This window comes from Sebastes umbrosus, chromosome 8 (genome assembly GCF_015220745.1).
Source record: "Sebastes umbrosus isolate fSebUmb1 chromosome 8, fSebUmb1.pri, whole genome shotgun sequence".
Classification (NCBI taxonomy): Eukaryota; Metazoa; Chordata; class Actinopteri; order Perciformes; family Sebastidae; genus Sebastes; species Sebastes umbrosus.
In genome coordinates this window covers 10,557,588-10,577,167 of record NC_051276.1, presented here as the reverse complement: position 1 = coordinate 10,577,167, position 19,580 = coordinate 10,557,588, and the positions used below count along the sequence as shown (strand labels likewise).

Sequence of the window (19,580 nt, the reverse complement as noted above, 5' to 3'; positions counted from 1 at the left end):
TAAATAAAAAGAAGCCATAGTATAGTATGTTGAAAAAAAGTCATGATATTGTATGTTCATAATGTTTTAAAAAAGTCATAGTAGTATGTCTAAATAAACATCATAGTATAGCATGTCAAAAAAAAAGTCATACTATAGTATGTCGAAAAAATTAAAAAAGTCTGAGTATAGTATGATGAAAAAAATCATAAGATAAGATATTCCTTTATTAAACCCACAGTGGGGAAATGTGGACAGCAGCAAAGGGGATAGTGCAGAAACAAGAAGCAGCAGTAAAAAGCTAAAATCAAGATACAACACAGTAAAAAAAGAAAAACAAAATTAGACAGACATATAAAATATGAACAATTTAAATAGAAGGAATATAAAAATAGGAACAATATAAACAAGTGGAATATGGTCATGGTCCCACTGTGGGACTAATAAAGGAATATCTTATTATTTTCGACATACTATACTATGACTTTTCTATCACTTTTTTCCATATTTTATACTATGACCTTTTTTATCGACATGCAATAATATGACTTTTTTTTTTTTTTTCGGACATACTCTACTATGATGTTTTCCTCAAAATTATACTTCAGTGAATTGTGAACTGTTACATTTCCATACTGTGAATTGTATGTAATATAAAAAACACACCAGTAGTGGAATCAGGAACGATATTGTTTCTATGCTGATGATACGACCTGATAATTATCGCTCGTTTCTGTAAAAAAAATATATAATAATAATGCAATGTCATCAGTCATTGCTCCTCGGATGAAAGCTGCTCTGGGCTGTTAAGCGGCAAATAACATGAAAAGCGGGAGCTTAGTGAAATAATGCTCTGTGTATACTTGTCATCCAACATTGCACTTAGCCGCCAAAATAAAGAGAGAAAATACAAACAAAAGGAAAACTAATGGAAGCTGAAGCGTAAAGGCTGTTTTGCACATCAAAACACTCCTCATGATGATCTAGTGCGGAACATTACAAATGAAACTCCCTTAACAGCATTTTGCTGTTCCCTGGGGTACTGAATGAGAAACCTGGATATTGAGCTCACAATTATACATTACGTACCTGTTCACATAGTGACAAGCAACACTATGACAAGTGTGCGTTGCAAAAATCTATTTACATGAACCAGATTAGTAATAATAATAAAGTACAACCCACACTGTCACTTGGTTAAATCTCAAGCATTGTGCTGATTGTAAATACCCCAACATTAAAGTGATTCTGACACGTTATTTAATTGGAAATTAGCTAACCTACTCTATCTTCTAACAAATAAATCTCCTACATTTATCTGTTCCTTTCTTGCATTTTCTCATTTTTAATGAAAGCATTGCTTGAGATTTAACTAAAACTGCTGACATGGAGCATATCACAGGACGTTAGAGTGGCAGGATAAATACAGTCCTCATTATCACTGTTTGTTCTCATCTGAATTCTTTGATTTTCTATCAGATTGCCTGAGTCAGTGCCTGACATGTTACACCAAGTTAATCAAAGCAGTTCAGGATATTCTTTTGACTTGAAAATACAACACAAAATATAAAAAAAAAACTATTTGACATTAAACCCAATTTAAGTTAAACTCAATATTCTGTACCATTATTGTGACAAAATAACACAACTTGTATAAAACGACGGCTCACATTCAGGGCCTAGTTGCGCTAACGCTAACCCTAGAGTATAAAAAAGTGCCTTAAAAAAGCAAAAGCTCATCCCTGTAATAACAAGTCCTCAGTGCATAGCATGCCAACAGTTTAAAGTCCAGTTTGTCCGTTGTGCACGCTGCACGTCACCGGTACAACCACTCCATCGGGTTCCCGGTGGGGACAACAGACAGAGGTGAGTATCCCCAGGTTTAGGACATCAGACCTTTGGTGGAGGAACTGGTCTCAGAGCCTATAGAGGACAAAAAAATGAAAATATATTTAATGACTAAACTTTACTGAAACATTGGACATTTTCTGAAATACGTTTATTCTCTTTCTTGCCGAGTTAGATGATTGATACCACAGTCATGTTTAGTACGCTAAATAGGAATCTACATCCAGCCAGCCGATTAGACTGTTATCAGGCTATTAAATAGGCGTTATCAGTCGCTATAAGACCCATAGATGTGGGTCAATAGGGGCCTACTACACCCACCGGTATATTTATCATCTATTCACATGGTAGATCATCGAAAGAAGGTTAAATAACACAACAGCGACCTCTAGTGGCCGTAGTAATTATGACAGGAGCAGAAATCAGGTGCTGTAGTATAGACAGATTGAAACTCCATATGGTGTTGAGGTCAGGTCCGATGGATGATGGATGGGTAACACATGACTTTCACCAAGAGACTGGAGTTTGCATCCCGTGTGAAACCAACAATGTGTAGTTGTCTTTGTGTTCGTAGTTATTTTAACCCTCAACACGTTTTTTCCCTAAACTTAACTAAGTGTTTTTTTATTGTCTAAACTTAAAGAAGTTGTAGTTTTGTCGCCTAAAGCTAAAGAAGTGTTTTTTTGTTTTTGTTCAAAATGTGATGTTTCACAACATGTTAGAACGTGTTGCTTTCAAAGTTTCGTTTTCACTTTTACAACGTAGTAGGTGTAGTAGGCCCCTACTGACCCACATCTATGGTGCTTATAGCGACTGATAACGCCTATTTAATAGCCTGATACCAGTCGAATCAGGTGATCCAGCAGCCAGTTAGTTTAGCTTAGCATAAAGAACAACTAGCCTTGCTCTGTCTGTCCTAACAGCACCTAAAAGCTCACTAATTAACACCTTCTATCATGTTTGTTTAGAGCGCCCAAAAACCACAGAGCCAAATGTGAATTTTTGGTTTTACGGGGATTATGAGTTGGATTATTTCCAAGTGTCAGTAGCGGATTAAACAAGCGAGATATAACTTTAATTTATGAGCTTTATGGGAGCTGGCGGGTGGATTTAGTTACCTTTGGAAAGAGCCGGCTGTTTCCAGTCTTGGTGCTAAGCTAAGCTAACCAGCTGCTGCCTGTAGCTTCATATTTAGCAAACAGATATAGTTTATTCATGTCTCTTGGCAAGAAAGCAAATAAGTGCATTTATACCCAGTGAGGTCACAAGTACAGATTATCTTTTTTTTCCTTCAGAACTAAGTGAACTCAAGTCAACGTTTGTTTGTCATTGAATCATTCAGATGTCTGGTTACATCTGAGAAATACTAAACTTGTGATCTTGTTTGTGCTTTTCTTCTGTAGTTTTAATAGAAGTTAACAGGTGGAGGAAACACGTGGCTTCCTGTGGCTGCGTGCACTGTTATAGGAAACGAGAGATTCAGTCAGCATTGCAAAGGTGAGTTTACAGCAGCATGCCTGCACTCGGGTGATAGTTACTTACGTTGGCAGCGTGGGACGTGGAACAGAAATCAGTTTAGTTTGGATGCAGCAGTGATTTAAAATTGAATGTTAGTTGTGCAGAAAGCGCATGTTTTTTTTATTCTGTATACATTAACAAGCGGCAACGTGGAAGTGCCAAAAACTGCAGTTCATTGAATGGCTACTGGAGGCTCCAAAAGGGAGTCAGTCCCCCAAACCTCCATGTTATAATGACCCACTTTACAGCAGAAATCAACATGTTTACAGCCTGGTACAAAATACTGTTTTGGTCTCTACAGCTAATTTCCCCGAGCAGCTTGCAGGTTAGAGCCCCAAGTGAATCAATGTGCAGGAAAATGAAGTAGACACTAGATTTTCAAAAAAAATACATAAATATATATATATACATATAAATATACACTACAGTGACACCTGGAAGTGTGAAAGACAAACCGGAAGTAGCGTGGGCTGAGGGAGAGCAGCCGCTTTAATGTTAATAAATACGGATCACAATGATAATTTTGACACTGAAGAGGTTGAACATGTATATAGCGTGGCCGCTTTGAGCGATAGGTCACAGGCTATAGCTGCTAGCTCGGCCATGTTTGTGTCCTTTTGGAGAATTTTTCATGCAAATATCGGACAAATAATTTGACTTGCTGTGCAGTTAATTGTACTAAGGTTTGTGCTCTAGTTTGGCTGTTCACATGTTGTGTTTTATCCAAGGTGCTTGGAGGTTGCGCTCCCGTCGCACCTGACTTTACTAAGCAACCAAAACCTGCACGCCGTGATGACGGTGATGAGGAAGTTGTAGTAATTTAGCAGTAAAAAACCTCACTGACTAAATTAGACAAAGATAAATGGATTTCCAGCACCGTGAATCCCTCACAGCAGCTTCACTGCTCCATTTGTTTGTGTCAGTTTGAGCTGTTGTGATGTTCTTGGAGGGAAACGGTGAAGCCTGTAAAAACGGTCCATGTGACCAACCGTAGAGCTCTGGGTCGTCCTATTGTTACAGTAGACTGATATGTCTTTGGCTCCATAAAAACCAAGATGGCCCAAATAGGTCGTTTGTAGGTCATTCGAGGTCAATGCCTATAACCTTAACCATCTTTGCGAGAGTTTTGCAGCGTGACATCACAGTGACTACGTGCACTTCTTCCATACAGTCTATGTGCGTTGATGAACGACTGTCTCACCGGTAGAAAGAGGACTCAAAGACGCGTTATTGGAGTTGCAGTGAAGAGGCATCCAGCCAGGCTCACAGTGACACTCACTTCTGTGATTACACACCTGAAGAACACAAAAGAAATCCAGATGTTATCAGATGTTCTCATGCAGCAGCAGACCTGCTAATGCATTAACATCCAAACTAACCAGTAGCAACACAAACGTTCAGGAACTCTTAATCACACTGTACTTAACTTTACCCAACCTCACTGCAAAAAACATTTACCACACTTAGTCAGATCGAAACATTCAGCCCCACTCCTCTATGATTTTAACGTTCTCTCCATTTCCAATATAAATACATATTTAACAGGTATTTTTTTTATCTGCAAGTGTGTATCAGTCTGATTTGGTGCCTGTAACATTTCTATGACATTTTTTTCAGACAAATTCAGTAAATCTGCACGTTTAACACCAGACGTGTAAATGGAGTAAGTACCATTATATCACAACTCAAGTCTCATCCTCCTCCTCACAAACTTTAAATTCAGGATTGAAGCTTATTTGATGAGACAAACTACTTAAAATGTGTATATTGTGTCTGTCTTTCTTAGCAGTTGTATGCCATACCTGCTAGAGTATATTATATATATATATATATTTATATATATCTGACATATAGCGCTGACTTAGTTACACTACATGTCAATATTCACCCATTCACACACTGATGTCAGAGGCTGCCATACAAGGAGCCAACCTGACCATCAGGATCTAATCTAAATACTCATTCACACACCGATGGTTCGAGCAATTTGGGGTTAAGTGTATTGCTCAAGAACACTTGGACATGTGACCGGAGCAGCTTGGGATCGAACCACCGACCTTCTGTTTGGTGGACGACCTGCTTTTGAGGCCTATCTTCATTTTATTGTCAGCTCACATAATTATTGGCTTTTCTTTTTTTTCTATTTCCTTTTGTTTACTGTGCTGATGTGCTTCATCACTTTAGTGTTCATTGTTTTGTTTTTTGGGGTTTTCAACACTTTTAATGTTTTAATGTATTATTTGTGTTCCCTAAAGAGCAAAAAATTAAACTGAACTAAACTGTGAGCAGTGTTGGCGTGTACTTACAACGTTGCCGCTGCATTCTGCTGAACAGTTTGTGTTTCTGTACGCTGTCTGAAGCTCCATGCACTCATTCTGGCTGCACACCTGGAGAGAAACAAGTCAGCGACAAAGACGTTATTGAAATTAATAGACATTTAGATTTAGTGTTCACTAGTATTCCTAGTTACAGAATGAATAATTTACTTCAATTCATCAAGACTTTACTCAGTTTTTTTGATTCTCCGTTCAGCGTGGAGGCATGAGAGGAAAACAACGTTTTCTTCAAGAATTCAAGGTATAATGGGGGGAGTAACTGTTATACAAATGGTCATTTTGTGAGTGAAGTATTCCTTTGAAGAGACTAACTGTTACCTTTCCATCCCCACATTTAGTGCCGGTGTCCACCTGGCCGTAGTCTTTGGTGTAGTCTCCAAAGAAGGCGGCCTTGCAGGTGCCTACTCTGACCATGCGGCCGTAGTTTGGGTTGTCATTACCGCCGTGGCAGAAGAGCTTCCCACAAAACACGTCTCTGCAGAGGAATAGAGGGTCAAATATGAGCTCACAGTCACTTCAGAGACAATCCCTACTAGTTCTGAAAATAAATAAACTCACATTTATTCCAACACAGGTTGATGAGTCAGCATAGTAAGAAGACTATAAGACTAACTAGCTGAGACTCACTCTGGCTGACAGGGGATGTATGTGTTTTCATCGGGGCGTCTGCAGAAGGCGTAGTAGGTTCCTCTGGTGTTCCGGTTGTAGCAGGACGGAGCGGCGTCTGTAGCAGCTGATCACAGGAGAGGATTACACAGTTAACCTGTCCAAAGATCATCTCTTCTCCTTTACAAAGCACAACAAATATAACACGTAAGAGCAGGACACTCACTAGGTCCATACAGTTTGACACACTGGTTTGGCCTCTGTGGACACTGGCCGTTGTAGCAGTACCCCAGACCTCCATCACACGAGACGCCATTCACAGTAAACACGTCCTCGGGACAGGTGGCGCTCTTCCCGTCACAGAACTCTGCCAGGTCACATTCATCCTGCCGCCGGCGGCACTCCCTGGACCGAGGCGAGATCTATATGGATCACATCAGAGTACATTGTATGTAAAACACTATGAAGTGTGCCAGATAAATCGGCATGCTTAGCTTTGCTTAGCCTTAGGTTGTGGCTAATATACACACATTTGAATAATATATTAAATAGTATGTCATTGATTTGATTTGTTTTTGTTTTTATATCAGGTTTCCTTAAACCTCCAATAACTGGCAGCATAAACAGGTTATTAACACAACATTCACATATCAGTGAACATGTTAGCAAACCGTTGAATTATTGAATCCCCATTCATTTGGAGTCGTGTTTGTGGCCACCTAATGAATGTCAGTCTAATGTTCCCACTCTGTTATGTTCAGCAGCAGCTCGTCTCTAACTGACTGTCGGATTTTAGAGCTTTTATGATGAAAACAGCGTCCTGCTGCGGCTGAAAACGGCACCATGAGAGCAGTGGGAGTGGGCCGGACAGCTGAAACGCAGCTGATCTTTCTCTGTAGGTTCATCACTACGAGCGACTCCTTTCACATTGTCACAGTGTTTTCATATCGTCACTGATTCATTGTTGCTATAAAAATATAGATTAGCCATTTCAAGGTGATCACCAGCTGGAGGTCAAAGGTCAGTTAGGCTACTTTATTAAGTAGTTACTAGGGTAAAGGACTAATACAGTGATACTGAAATCTCCAGGAATTTTTGAACATACTTTATATACAAAAAGGCTCTAAATGGAATCATATTTAGTGTCTGATATATTTTTCCACGCAAAAGTTCAATTACCTCGTTAAAAAAAAAATCAAAAATACTCCTTTCCCCTCATTGAAAAATCCAGACACATATTTTTAATTTCTAAGGTTCAACTGCTGGACACAAGATGTCTCCTACTTCACTGTAATCATCTCACACGTACACGTCTTACAAACACTGCACACGTCCAGGTGAAGTAACAATAAGCCAAACACTGGCTGCATCCCAAGTGTCTTAAATGCATCCATGTTTCCCTCACTTGTGTCTCTCCATGCATCCCAGGTGGGAAGGACTGAGATGCAAGTGAGGGAAATGTGGATGCAAATAAGAGACTTTGGATGCTCCTATAGTTTCAACTGGAGGGTCTAACAGTAACCAACAGTCCTCCAGCTCAAATATTTGTAATACCTTAGATTCCCACTAGAGGAGGCTGCAGCAGATCAAACTATTGGATCACCATATCTCAGAAGATTTCATGTAAAGAAGTAAACATTTGAAAAAAAAAAGTCCCTGTTGGAGGTGAAGTAGCATTTCTTCATCCATACTGACCTTACAGTCTTCGCAGCACTCTCCCTCAGCACACTGTGAACCCTCCTTCAGTGTGCAGCTGGTGGCGTTGCAGCACGGGTTGGTGCACTCCTATAAGAACAACACACACCTCATTAGACTCCTGGTGATCCTTCTCTTCATCATGTTGTGTTATGTTCCTTTGAGTGATGTGTGTTTTTTCTTTCAAAATAAGAGCGAGCTTTCCCGTCCCCTTATTAACTCAGTAGACACTGTGGAGACTCGGCAGATACTAGACAAAACTGGATCTAAGTCGACAGTTTGTGAGAACTATTACTCGTTTTCATTTCCCTGTGATACTTGATTCTTGTGGTATTTATATATTAATTGATTTAAATTATCAGAAGAAAATGTTTGTGGTATTGTACCATAATGCTTCTGGTACATTAAAAGGTGCATATGATAACGGCTGAGGTTCATGACTTCAAACCACAAAATGTACCTGTATTGTGATTTTTGTCCTGTGAAAAACTGACTGAAATCTCAGTGTTTAATAATGAGCGTCTAACTATTAAAGGGCAGATATCTCCAGCATCAGGGTTCTCCTGCTGTATGCCACATGGAGCTTGTTGTGCCCTTACTTAATACCAGCAGAAGCAGAAACAGGTCTGAACATGATGATGATTATGATGATTATCACTGGAATGAACAAGTTAGTGGAAATTACAAGTTGTGGAACTGTTCATTACGACTAGTGTTGTGGTTGGAATGAACAAAAAGCTTTAAAAGAATCATCCTGAAGCCACAAAGAGTGAATCAATATTCAAATCAATTCAACTTTATTGTCAATATACTCTCATTTCAAGATGGAGCAACCTGCTAAAAATAACTGTAGGAGCCTTGAACAATTTCCGAAATGTTTGTATTCATGTTAATTAGGTTTGTGATGGTTTACATTTTTTTGGGTATTCGTTAATGTCTATGATATTGGAATTTATTATTTTGCCATTTATTATGTGATCGCGATGATTTGGGAGATTTGGGTCACATGGATATTATGGGTGGTACTCATAGTTAATAATATCAGCTGTTCACCTGGTGCCGGAAAGGGGGAGAGGGCAGCCTAATGAAAGCAGCTGTTTGTGAGCCAGATGTGCTGTGCAGCCTCTCAGACACCAGCACTTCATATACAACCCAAACACCAGATTTCATATCAGGAGTTCACATTAATCTACCTGCTTTCATTCTCTTTTAAAAAGAAGATCGACTCCTAATGTCAAATGTGTTGGTGCATGTCAAATAGCCTCTTTCCAAATATGCCTCTTGGCAAAATAACAAACTGAAAGAGTCAAGATCAGACAGGGACAACAAGATGTACACGCTTACTGTCTGGAAACTACGACCCTGAGGCACACAGGTCTAAAATAATTTAACTCAGTAAGCTGTCAGAACGCTTCACATTGTTATACTGTTATAGATCTTTATAGATATTATAAATTAGATATATTAAGATAGATATAGAGTATATTTAGAGGATTATTGAATATGGTTTAGACCTGCTCTATATGAAATCTTGAGATAACTTCTGTTATGATTTGATGCTGTATAAAAATAATTTGGTATAACTTGCATAGCTTCTGTATTAATACCATCATCAAGGCTTATTGATAACTGAGGGGAGAATATAGGTTTGAATATAGAATATGTTTCCTCCTGATGATGACGAGTGCTTGTTACCTCCAAGCTGCCACAGTCACACTGTTCTCCTTTCTCCACGAAGCCGTTGCCGCAGAACGACGGGGCCTCCAGCGTGCTGTAGTCTGGTTTGTCCAGCAGGCAGCTCGGGCTGCGGTTCAGCAAGTATTTCTCATAGCTGTTGGTGCTGCAGTTGCTGAAGGTCCGAGGAATATTCCGGCTGAAGACAAAATAAAACAGCAACACCTGTTTTCATTGTTAAGTCCAAAGTCACATACTTTGAACTTCAACCTTGTCTATACTTCTACTTCTTTTAGCCTTTCAACACAGCCTCAGAGAAACTGTTTGGAGTGAATCTGTTCTTATAGAAACACAGCAGACTTTATGACTTGTCATAGGAGGAAAAGCACAGGTATACATAATAACATGAATGAATTTAATGACTGCGTTATTAAACCCAATCATGACAGCCAGAACAGCAACACGAGGAGCCTGAAACCAAAGCAGCTAAATGCTTTTATTATCATGTCTTTATTTACACCTGTGCTTTTCCTAAGGAGACGTGTCAGAATGTCGTCTGTTAAAGGAGTACGCCACTGATTAATGCTGCACTTTTATAAAAAAAGTTGGACTCACGATGGACAGTTTATAAAAAAAAAATACAAAATCAATGCTGCAGAACCAGAGATATCACCTTTTTCATTCCATGCAGTCTCCTTCCTTGTCTAAACCTGCCGCCTACATTACCCACAATGCAACTCGACTGCCGACAGTTCAGCTAATGTTAGCCGCTAGCCTCAACAGCTACAGAGGTCTGGTGAGATCGCTTCTTTCTCCCTCAACCACATTTTTCTCATTTTCAAACTCGTAGTCTTCAGACCCAACCGATGCTGACTCAAGTGACATCACTTGAGGCAATTTATCAGACTCACACAGCTCCCTCTGGAGGCAATAAAGGCTTTATACTACTTTTATGCAGTAGTACTCTCCAACACCTTAAAACAGACTGTGATGTTATGTAAAAAACATGCTTGCTTTTGACTGGGGTTTTGTAACACGGTTTCTTACCTGAGCGCTGCAGCCATGATGCAGCTATCACCAGAACAAGCGCAGCCGCTGGAGTCATCGTGTCTCATGCCCAGGTTATGGCCCATCTCACGAGCCAGAGTTGCTCCCACTGCAATGGCCCGGTCATTGTGATCCTGAGAGGTGAAACTCTTTACATTTAGTTACCTTTATCAGCATTTTACATCCACATGCACCAAGGTTCGCCTGCTAACTCGTGATACAAAAATCTGTTTCCTCAATCTGCAGTTTCTTTATTTTTCGACCACAGTAACGTTGGTAGAGTCTAGACGTGCGTTGTATACAGTTGAAGTCTTTCAAAATCACCATGTGAAAAAAAGTTACACTTCCTCTTTAAAATAATGAATAACAGAATTTTGGTCACTTATTGATGATAGTTGGGAACTTGATTGGCAAAATAATGACATTTAAAGAATGGATTATAGATATTAGGTTGTGTTGTGATACTAAAATAAATACACAGAGGCAGGGAGAGCTCCGTACACTGATACAGAGACAGTTCAGGTTTTACACTTAATGAGATTTGGCCTTTTTTACTCAGAATAACAAGTCTACAGCCTAGTGACCCTGTGAGGCTGGTTTTTGGTCACCTTACACGGCATCATGCGAGAATCACAGCATCACATATCACATGAAAATCCCTAGTTTAGTGCGTCACATGAAGTGGTGCGCCAGCTGCAGTGTATGAGCACAACAGACGACTGAGTCCCCAGTTCACTGTCAGGAGAGTTACTGTAGCAGCCACGATGCTGCGTTCACTGTCTCCAGTTCACCGTCAGGATAGTTACTGTAGCAGCCACGATGCTGCGTTCACTGTCTCCAGTTCACCGTCAGGAGAGTTACTGTAGCAGCTACGATGCTGCGTTCACTGTCTCCAGTTCACCTTCAGGTGAGTTACTGTAGCAGCCACGATGCTGCGTTCACTGTCTCCAGTTCACCGTCAGGAGAGTTACTGTAGCAGCCACGATGCTGCGTTCACTGTCTCCAGTTCACCTTCAGGTGAGTTACTGTAGAAGCCACGATGCTGCGTTCACTGTCTCCAGTTCACCGTCAGGAGAGTTACTGTAGCAGCCACGATGCTGCGTTCACTGTCTCCAGTTCACCGTCAGGAGAGTTACTGTAGCAGCCACGATGCTGCGTTCACTGTCTCCAGTTCACCTTCAGGTGAGTTACTGTAGAAGCCACGATGCTGCGTTCACTGTCTCCAGTTCACCGTCAGGAGAGTTATTGTAGAGGCCACGATGCTGCGTTCACTGTCTCCAGTTCACCGTCAGGAGAGTTACTGTAGCAGCCACGATGCTGCGTTCACTGTCTCCAGTTCACCTTCAGGTGAGTTACTGTAGAAGCCACGATGCTGCATTCACTGTCTCCAGTTCACCGTCAGGAGAGTTACTGTAGCAGCCACGATGCTGCGTTCTCTGTCTCCAGTTCACCGTCAGGAGAGTTACTGTAGCAGCCACGATGCTGCGTTCACTGTCTCCAGTTCACCTTCAGGTGAGTTACTGTAGAAGCCACGATGCTGCGTTCACTGTCTCCAGTTCACCGTCAGGAGAGTTACTGTAGCAGCCACGATGCTGCGTTCACTGTCTCCAGTTCACCGTCAGGAGAGTTATTGTAGAGGCCACGATGCTGCGTTCACTGTCTCCAGTTCACCGTCAGGAGAGTTACTGTAGCAGCCACGATGCTGCGTTCACTGTCTCCAGTTCACCGTCAGGAGAGTTACTGTAGCAGCCATGATGCTGTGTGTAGTGTCGCTGACATGCAGCCACTTTCCCAGTATAAGTCTCCACCGCACATGTAGTTTAGTTTAGCAGGTTGTCAGCTGTGTGACTGCCCGGCGTAACTTTAGCGAGTGTCCGACAAACAGTGTGTCCGAGTATGCGGGTTGTCGGTGGCGTTATAGCTGTGAATTAGGTGTAGCAGTCTGTGTACAGTTTATTTGTCGTTGAATAAATGCTACAACTCCAACTCGAGAGACCGGAGCCAACTTCCTGTATCCTGCAACTCCGCCTCAGACTCTCTTAAAGGGACTATTTGTAACTTTCAGAAATGCTTCTTAACAGCGACACCTGTGGCCGTGAAATCACGAAAGTCAGCGTCGGGCTCGCGCTTGCTCGCTCTCAATATACCTGAACGAGCATCACTCAAAACAGTGAGGCGACACAAGTCAGCTAAAAGCACAATATCACTCTATATTTCAGCTGCTTGGCAGTAATGTTAGCTGACCAGACGAAGGTCTCTCCATGAACATGATTTAGATCTGATCCTAGTGTTGGCTTTTCCTGCCTAAGTGCAGGCTGAAGCAGCGGCGCTCTGCAGCGTGTCTCCCTGCTCTCTCCTCCCGCAGCCAGGGAGAGCAGAGGAGACACCGGCACCCGGTCGGTAACGAGAAGGCAACGTAAAGCTCACTTCACAAGACACGGGAAACCTCTGTTGGTCTGGAGGAGCTGCAGCATTTTTTTTCTGCACAAACGTCCACTGTGCATTCACTAGATATTCTCAGAGCTAAACTAACTCTTCTGCAGTGAGGAGTGAGCGCGCGTTCACGTCTAGAGGTGGAGCGAGCTGAGAACGCGCGCGCTCTCTGAGCGAAGGCAGGCAGGCAGAGTTGGAGAGGCAGCGGCCACACGCGAACGCGCATATGTGAGCGTGCATGTGTGACGACCCGCTACATTTATGCGCGTACAAAGTTACAAATAGTCCCTTTAAGGTGGACCAGCTTTTCTCCCTTTAAGTGTCGAGCCGCTCCTCTGAGTTTTGCTCAGCTTTTTAATTAATTATTAATATTTATTTGAACCGTTTAACCGATAGCGTTAATCAGTTAAAATGCTTAATGTCGATTAAACGGTTAATTATTAACATCGCTAGTCTGAACCACCAACAGACGGACGTTACCATGGTAGAGCCATGCTGTTAGTGTGGCTAATATAAATTCCTTGGTTACAAACATTACACCCGGCCAAGACTATATGGTGTAAATAAAAGATGGAAGACGGAACAAATGTTCGTGTCTCTCAGGAAGGAGCTCCTACCTGTACGACTCCAACAGAGTGAGCTGAGCAAAGAGTCCCAAGGAAAGCCAGCCCCACGGTGTCTCCTTCAAAGTCAATACCACTGAAAGACAAGTAAGGATAGTATGAGAAACACTTCAAAAAACAAATCTATGCTGTTCATCCATCCAGATCTCTATTTATACTATATTAAATTGAAATAAAGAGGAAACATGGCTGGATGACTGGCATCAACAGTTCGCCGGTTCTTCGGCTTCCTCCCACAGTCCACAGACATGCAGGTTAGGTGCATTGTTGACTCTAAGTTGAATGTGAGTATGACCGGTTGTCTGTGTCAACCCTGTGATAATCTGGTGACCTGGGTCGGGTAAGTGGTTACAGATAAACGGTGGATGTTCCACGAGGTTTTGTTTGTCTGTTTGTTTGTGGGGAGGAGAGTTTCTTTTAGCAATCAACAGGTGTTGAACAGGTCAGGTCGGCAGCTCTTGAAAGTCAAAAGAAACTTTGTTCAGCTTATCGAGGGAAAACTCACACGCCTCTTCCTCGTGACTGGAGTGATACAGGCTATTGTTTAATGGAGGAAACCCTGTGGGACTTCTCTGTACTTACCTGAAATTTGAAATATACACATCTGTGACCTCAAATCTAGTGTTGAAGCCAGTCAGGATCCAATTTGCAAGGACACGGAAGTTACACAAGCATGATGTGGAAACTTCCAGCCAGCGTATAGAACATCAAGAACGGATGCACCAAAGTGGTTAAACTTATGAAACAAAACATGAGAGTTCACAGCTTCCTTCTATTTAACACCAAATATAAAGTGAGATAGAGAATGCTGGATTTTTACTGCCAGGTTAGACAGGGTAAAGACTGTTCAGACCTGATGAGATGTGCGTTGTCGTGCTTTTTCCTCTTCACCAGCTCAGAGTTCCTCCAATTCATGAAAGCGTTCAGGTTGGCCCCGGCCGGGGGGGTCACAGAGATCAAGTCACGACTGGACCAGATCTCCAGCCCCACCAGAGCAACGAAGGTCCTCAGAGGCTTGTAGGCCTGCAAGAAAGCAAGACATCACCAAAAAAATAAACCATGAGACAGGTTATGTCTATACACTGTTCACTCCGATCAAAAGCAGGACCAAATTATCAGAAAACGTTGCCGCAAATACAATAAATAAATCTGTGGCTTAAACGTAACAAACAGACAGCTGTTATGTGTCATTTGTGATCTGGAATTTGCCAGAAACTCTCTTGGCAAAATGTACAGTGTTACGTCATGCCAATAAAGCCATTTGAATTGACTCACCATATTGACAAAGTTGACAACTTCAAATATCCGGTTTCTCATCGCTGTCCGATCTCGATTCATCTTCACGTACTGAAACATCATGGCATCATGTTAGAGTGAGGTCACATCCTGTTTCTCAGCAGTGGATCCGTCATGAATCACCCAATGACCAAAATAACAACATGATGTGATTCTAGATCGGACCCAAATAGTCCAAAGGTTTTTTTTACATTTACTCACATTACAAAGAAGTATTTAGTCATGTCCTTCACAAGAAGGAGTGCAAAACTAGCCAACTTCCTCTTTTTCTGAACTTTCTGTTTTGTTTTTTACAGTAAATTTCCATGTGTGTATCTTACCGCACGGTTATCAGCAACAAGGTAGAGCTCAAGGTATTTCTGTTTCTGGACGATACCCTGGAGGACAGCAGAATCAAGCAGATGAAGACAACTTTTAGTTAATGTCCTCTTTCAGCTTTAATTGTCAGATTTATTTCGTCTTGTGTCGTGATTATGAGACTGAAGGAGGTTTTCTTTGCAGGCTGTTATGACAGCAGTGGTGTTACCACTGATCTGGAGCGTCTCCGACTCGTTTGGGGTTCGAAGTCGTCACTCCAGCTGGTGTTGGTGACGCCGCACATTGCAGGTGTGGAGTTCTTGTCATCAACGGTCATCACCGCGTGGTCCCCCTCATCGCCGCCAGAGAGTGGCTCAATCAGGTACCTCTGGGCTGATGTTCTGAAGTAACCCCTGCACAAGATCACGCCAGATCGACGCACAGTTCGAGACACGGTTTTAACTACTTTATATCATATACGGTAAGGTACTTTAATCTACTGGTTCCCAATAGATCGGAGGAGTTGTGAGATGATAAAAAGAAAAAACAAAAGTTCTGTGAAACCAAATTTGTATGAATGAATGAAACATAACAAGGAGCCTCAAATAAACACTGCTTTTTGAAAGGGTCACAAGCCAAGATGATTGGTAAACACTGGTTTAATCTTTAACAATGTGTTTTATAAGTTTCTTATATATTTTAAAATCTGAACAGTAACTGTCACATGAATGTAGTGGAGTAAAAAATGCAATATTTCCCTCTGAGATGTAGAGAAGTAGAAGTAGAAATAAAATGGAAATACTCAATATACCTCAAAATTGTACTTAAGTAGATTACTCGATGATTTAAGGACAACTTTTTTTCATGAAGTAAAGTTAAAGAGAGGCTGGTTTGAGGGCTCACCTGAGTCCATCACAAGTGCTGATGCTGACAGACGATTGGCTGTCGTTCACAATGCTGCCATGATAGTAGCAGTGATCCTGATGAAGACAGGAGCATGATGACCAGGTTATCAAATAAGAAAAGGCCAAACTATCATTTACTCACATTGTTCAATCACAACTGTTCAAAGTCAAAGAAATGTTCATGGAATTTGGTCTTAGAAGCTTTAAAAGATGTGGTTTAGAAAAGACAGTTGTACTTTGAGGTACGTTCGGGAAAGTACAAAAACACTTACGACGTCATTTGGAGTTGTGGTGACTCGAGTCCCATCTTCTTGGTAGTAAGTCTCAGTGTAGTCTTTGGTGAGTAATTCCCTGATGATGACAAGATATGAACATAAATGGCCATCATGCCATACTATGGTCTATGATTTATCTGACTTACACCCCAAATGTCCCTGTTGAAAATAACCAATGTGTAATATCTGATTCTGAGTCTGCAGAAATCTCAAAAGAAATAGCACAGCTCAGTGTGTCTAAAGGCAAAGATGAAAACCAACGACATGATAACCATAAATTCTGTGGAAGTCAAAAGAGTAGTAAAAACAGGAAGTAGCTCAGAGACACTGCTACCTCCAACGGAAGGGAGGTAAAAACATACTTATTTCTTTCGAGTTGCAATTCAATGTCTCGTCCTCCCACCGTCATTCCATACTTAACAGTCTCTGGCCTGAGATGCTGCGGAAAGGAAACATTCATTCTTATTTTCCCATAACTAACATCATAGCTTGGCTGCGTATAACAGCAAACACATGTACAGTATCTCCGTGACACTAAACATAGGAACAAGTGAAGACTGTACCTCTGCATGTCTCTTTCTAACTGTGTGAAGTCTGACGGGTCGAACCACCTCATAGTCCTTCACATCTTCAAAGTCGTGACCGTGGCTTTCTGTGGAGATGCAACATACATCACATCACGTTGATGTTATAGGGTATAACAACGAGTTTTAAGGTGAATTTAGTAACTGTCAACTAACTAGTCGAGCAGTTAACCCCCTGCTTCCTGTCTTTGTGCTGATTAAGTAGTCTAAATATGTCCTCTTTCCAGAGTTTGACCATATACACGTTTCAGTGTCGTGCTGCCATTGTTCCATCCATTTGTGTTGATAAATCCAAATTCTTTCGTGTTCATGTTGATGTTGCTTTACACTTCAAAACATTTTTTGCATTGCGTTTTGCTTTTTATTTGGCGCGTACGTCATACCTCCGCCCCAAGTGTTAAAGAAACACACAACTATTCCTTTAACAAGGTAAGATAAGGTGAGGGCAGCAAATGAGCCGATAGGTTTACTTTTTCAGTCTGACACACCTCCTGAGACCCGACCTGCTTACTGAATGACCCCCATCAGGGCCCTGACCCCAAGGTTGAGAATCTCTGCTCTAGCCCCTGACCTATGTAAAAAAAAAAAAAGACAGAAAAACAATGGCACCCGCTGCAACCCCAGAGGTAGGGGCTTAATTAAAACGCATGCTGTATGTTAGCAAAACGATTGCAACTTTCCAGACTGGGTCCTTCAGATGAAAGTTAGTTATAGAGATCGTTCAGTTATTTAATATCAACCTTCACAGCAGGCTGGAGATAAAATCAGGGCCGATTAGTGCACAAATTGTTGCTTAACTGCCTGCATGCCCTCTGCTGTACAGTAATTACGGGATTTTCTGTTGCCTCTGCTCACCAACCCATGACACATTCATATGAAGAGTATGAGTGTATACAGTATCAACACAGTAGCAGTGTCTGTCTGAAACCAGTTATCAGTGAAAACCTTATCAACAGGAACACTGAAGGCTTTGTGAGCAGGAAAATGTGTGTGTCCGTATAATATCAAACTAATCAAGTTAACCTTACATTATAATTTGGAACTTAAATCAAGTGTAATGCAGTGAAGCACACAGAGCTTGTTATATTAAAGATTCAAACACAACATCACGTCCATCAATGAAACTACATGATTTTAAGCATTTGTGTGTTGACGAAACAGCAGACGTTAACATAGAATTTCTATTTTCTTTTTCTATCTTTATGTTTTTTAAGTTTTTGTCATTCACTTTGGCTCAATTCCTGAATGAGAATATTTCTTCATTTTTTCTCATGTGTGTTTATAGTGGAGTCAAACTGTCCATTACTTGCCATATTAATAAGGAACAAAACATAAAACACAAGTCCTACTTCCTGTTTTTGGTATCAGTTCCTCACCAACATTAAGAAACTTTTTGACCAAACTTGGTACTTCCCAGTGAGCAAAAGCATGTCTGAAAGGATATGACTAACTGTTAGTCATGGTTACCTGTGGACAGGTACGCAGTAGCACCTGAGAGGGTGGTGGCTTTTTTGTGATCTGAATTCCAGCCTTGACAGTGTGTCACAATATCAGCAATGTGTTTAAAGTAATTCCCACTCATTGGTTTCGGCTTAGGAAGCATCATTAGATGGTAGCTACTGAGTGTGCTTCCAATGTAACCACAGAAATTAGGGCTCATTGCTTAGCAGGATTTCACAGCAGGCAGGATGAAGACGCACACAGTCGGTATTTCCTTGCTAATCACATGTTGCACAAGCAAATGCATCAGGTCCAAAAAGTTCCATTATCACTGATGCACACGAGGTAAACTCAGCCAAAGGTAGATCAACCACATTTTCAGGTGGAGACAGATATCATTCATTATCCTGAAACTGATGGAAGTTACATGCATATAGTGCCTTTAAGTCTTAAATTTATGATATATCATATCCTATCTGATCATGTCTTTTAGAGCAGTGTTTTTACTTTATGCTCAGGAGCAGAAACCCACAAGTTAAAGTACTTTGAATAGATAGGAGATGCCAAACGTAGGCTTTAGTTATTAATTAGCCACTGTGCTGAGTGGAGGTAACAGTATCCAGTGACTTACCTGAGGGCTTGAGCGAGGCAATTAGGATGAGGAGCCACAATAGGAGCGTTGGCGTCATTGTCCAAGTGCAGACAGTCACTGTAATAGAGGAGATGGATGCTCTGATCAGGCTTTATGAGTTGTACCTGCATGCTGTGTTGCTGTTCTTGCGAGGCCACACCTTCGCTTGCCTTCCTGAAACCTGTCACAGCTACTTCCTCATTGACAACACATTTACAGCACGCTCACAACCAGCCTGAACACGCCCCTGAGCTTCTCTTAAAGAATGCAGGAAGAATACTGCCCGCAGCATTGTGGTCAAAGCTAAACTTGCAGTCTCCCACATTAGGTTCCATGACATACTTTCATATCTTACAGTTCTCAGGATTATAGAGCAAACACATGATACACATT

The 19,580-nt window shown here is 41.4% G+C and overlaps 1 protein-coding gene across 1 annotated transcript; it reads right to left on the bottom strand.

The window, feature by feature from the left end:
* Positions 1–968: 968 nt before the first annotated feature.
* On the bottom strand, positions 969–19,344 carry LOC119493065 (disintegrin and metalloproteinase domain-containing protein 28-like). Its single transcript, XM_037778079.1, has 19 exons — positions 19,188–19,344; positions 17,096–17,184; positions 16,895–16,971; positions 16,530–16,608; positions 16,256–16,332; positions 15,582–15,765; positions 15,376–15,432; positions 15,035–15,106; positions 14,613–14,782; positions 13,754–13,835; positions 10,704–10,837; positions 9,678–9,855; positions 7,983–8,072; positions 6,514–6,709; positions 6,309–6,414; positions 6,000–6,156; positions 5,652–5,732; positions 4,547–4,640; positions 969–1,902 (listed from the first exon to the last, which is right to left on the bottom strand). The coding sequence occupies exons 1-19, from the start codon at positions 19,243–19,245 to the stop codon at positions 1,862–1,864; spliced, it is 2,022 nt and encodes a 673-aa protein (XP_037634007.1). The 5' UTR covers positions 19,246–19,344; the 3' UTR covers positions 969–1,861.
* Between the last annotated feature and the right edge of the window lie 236 nt (positions 19,345–19,580).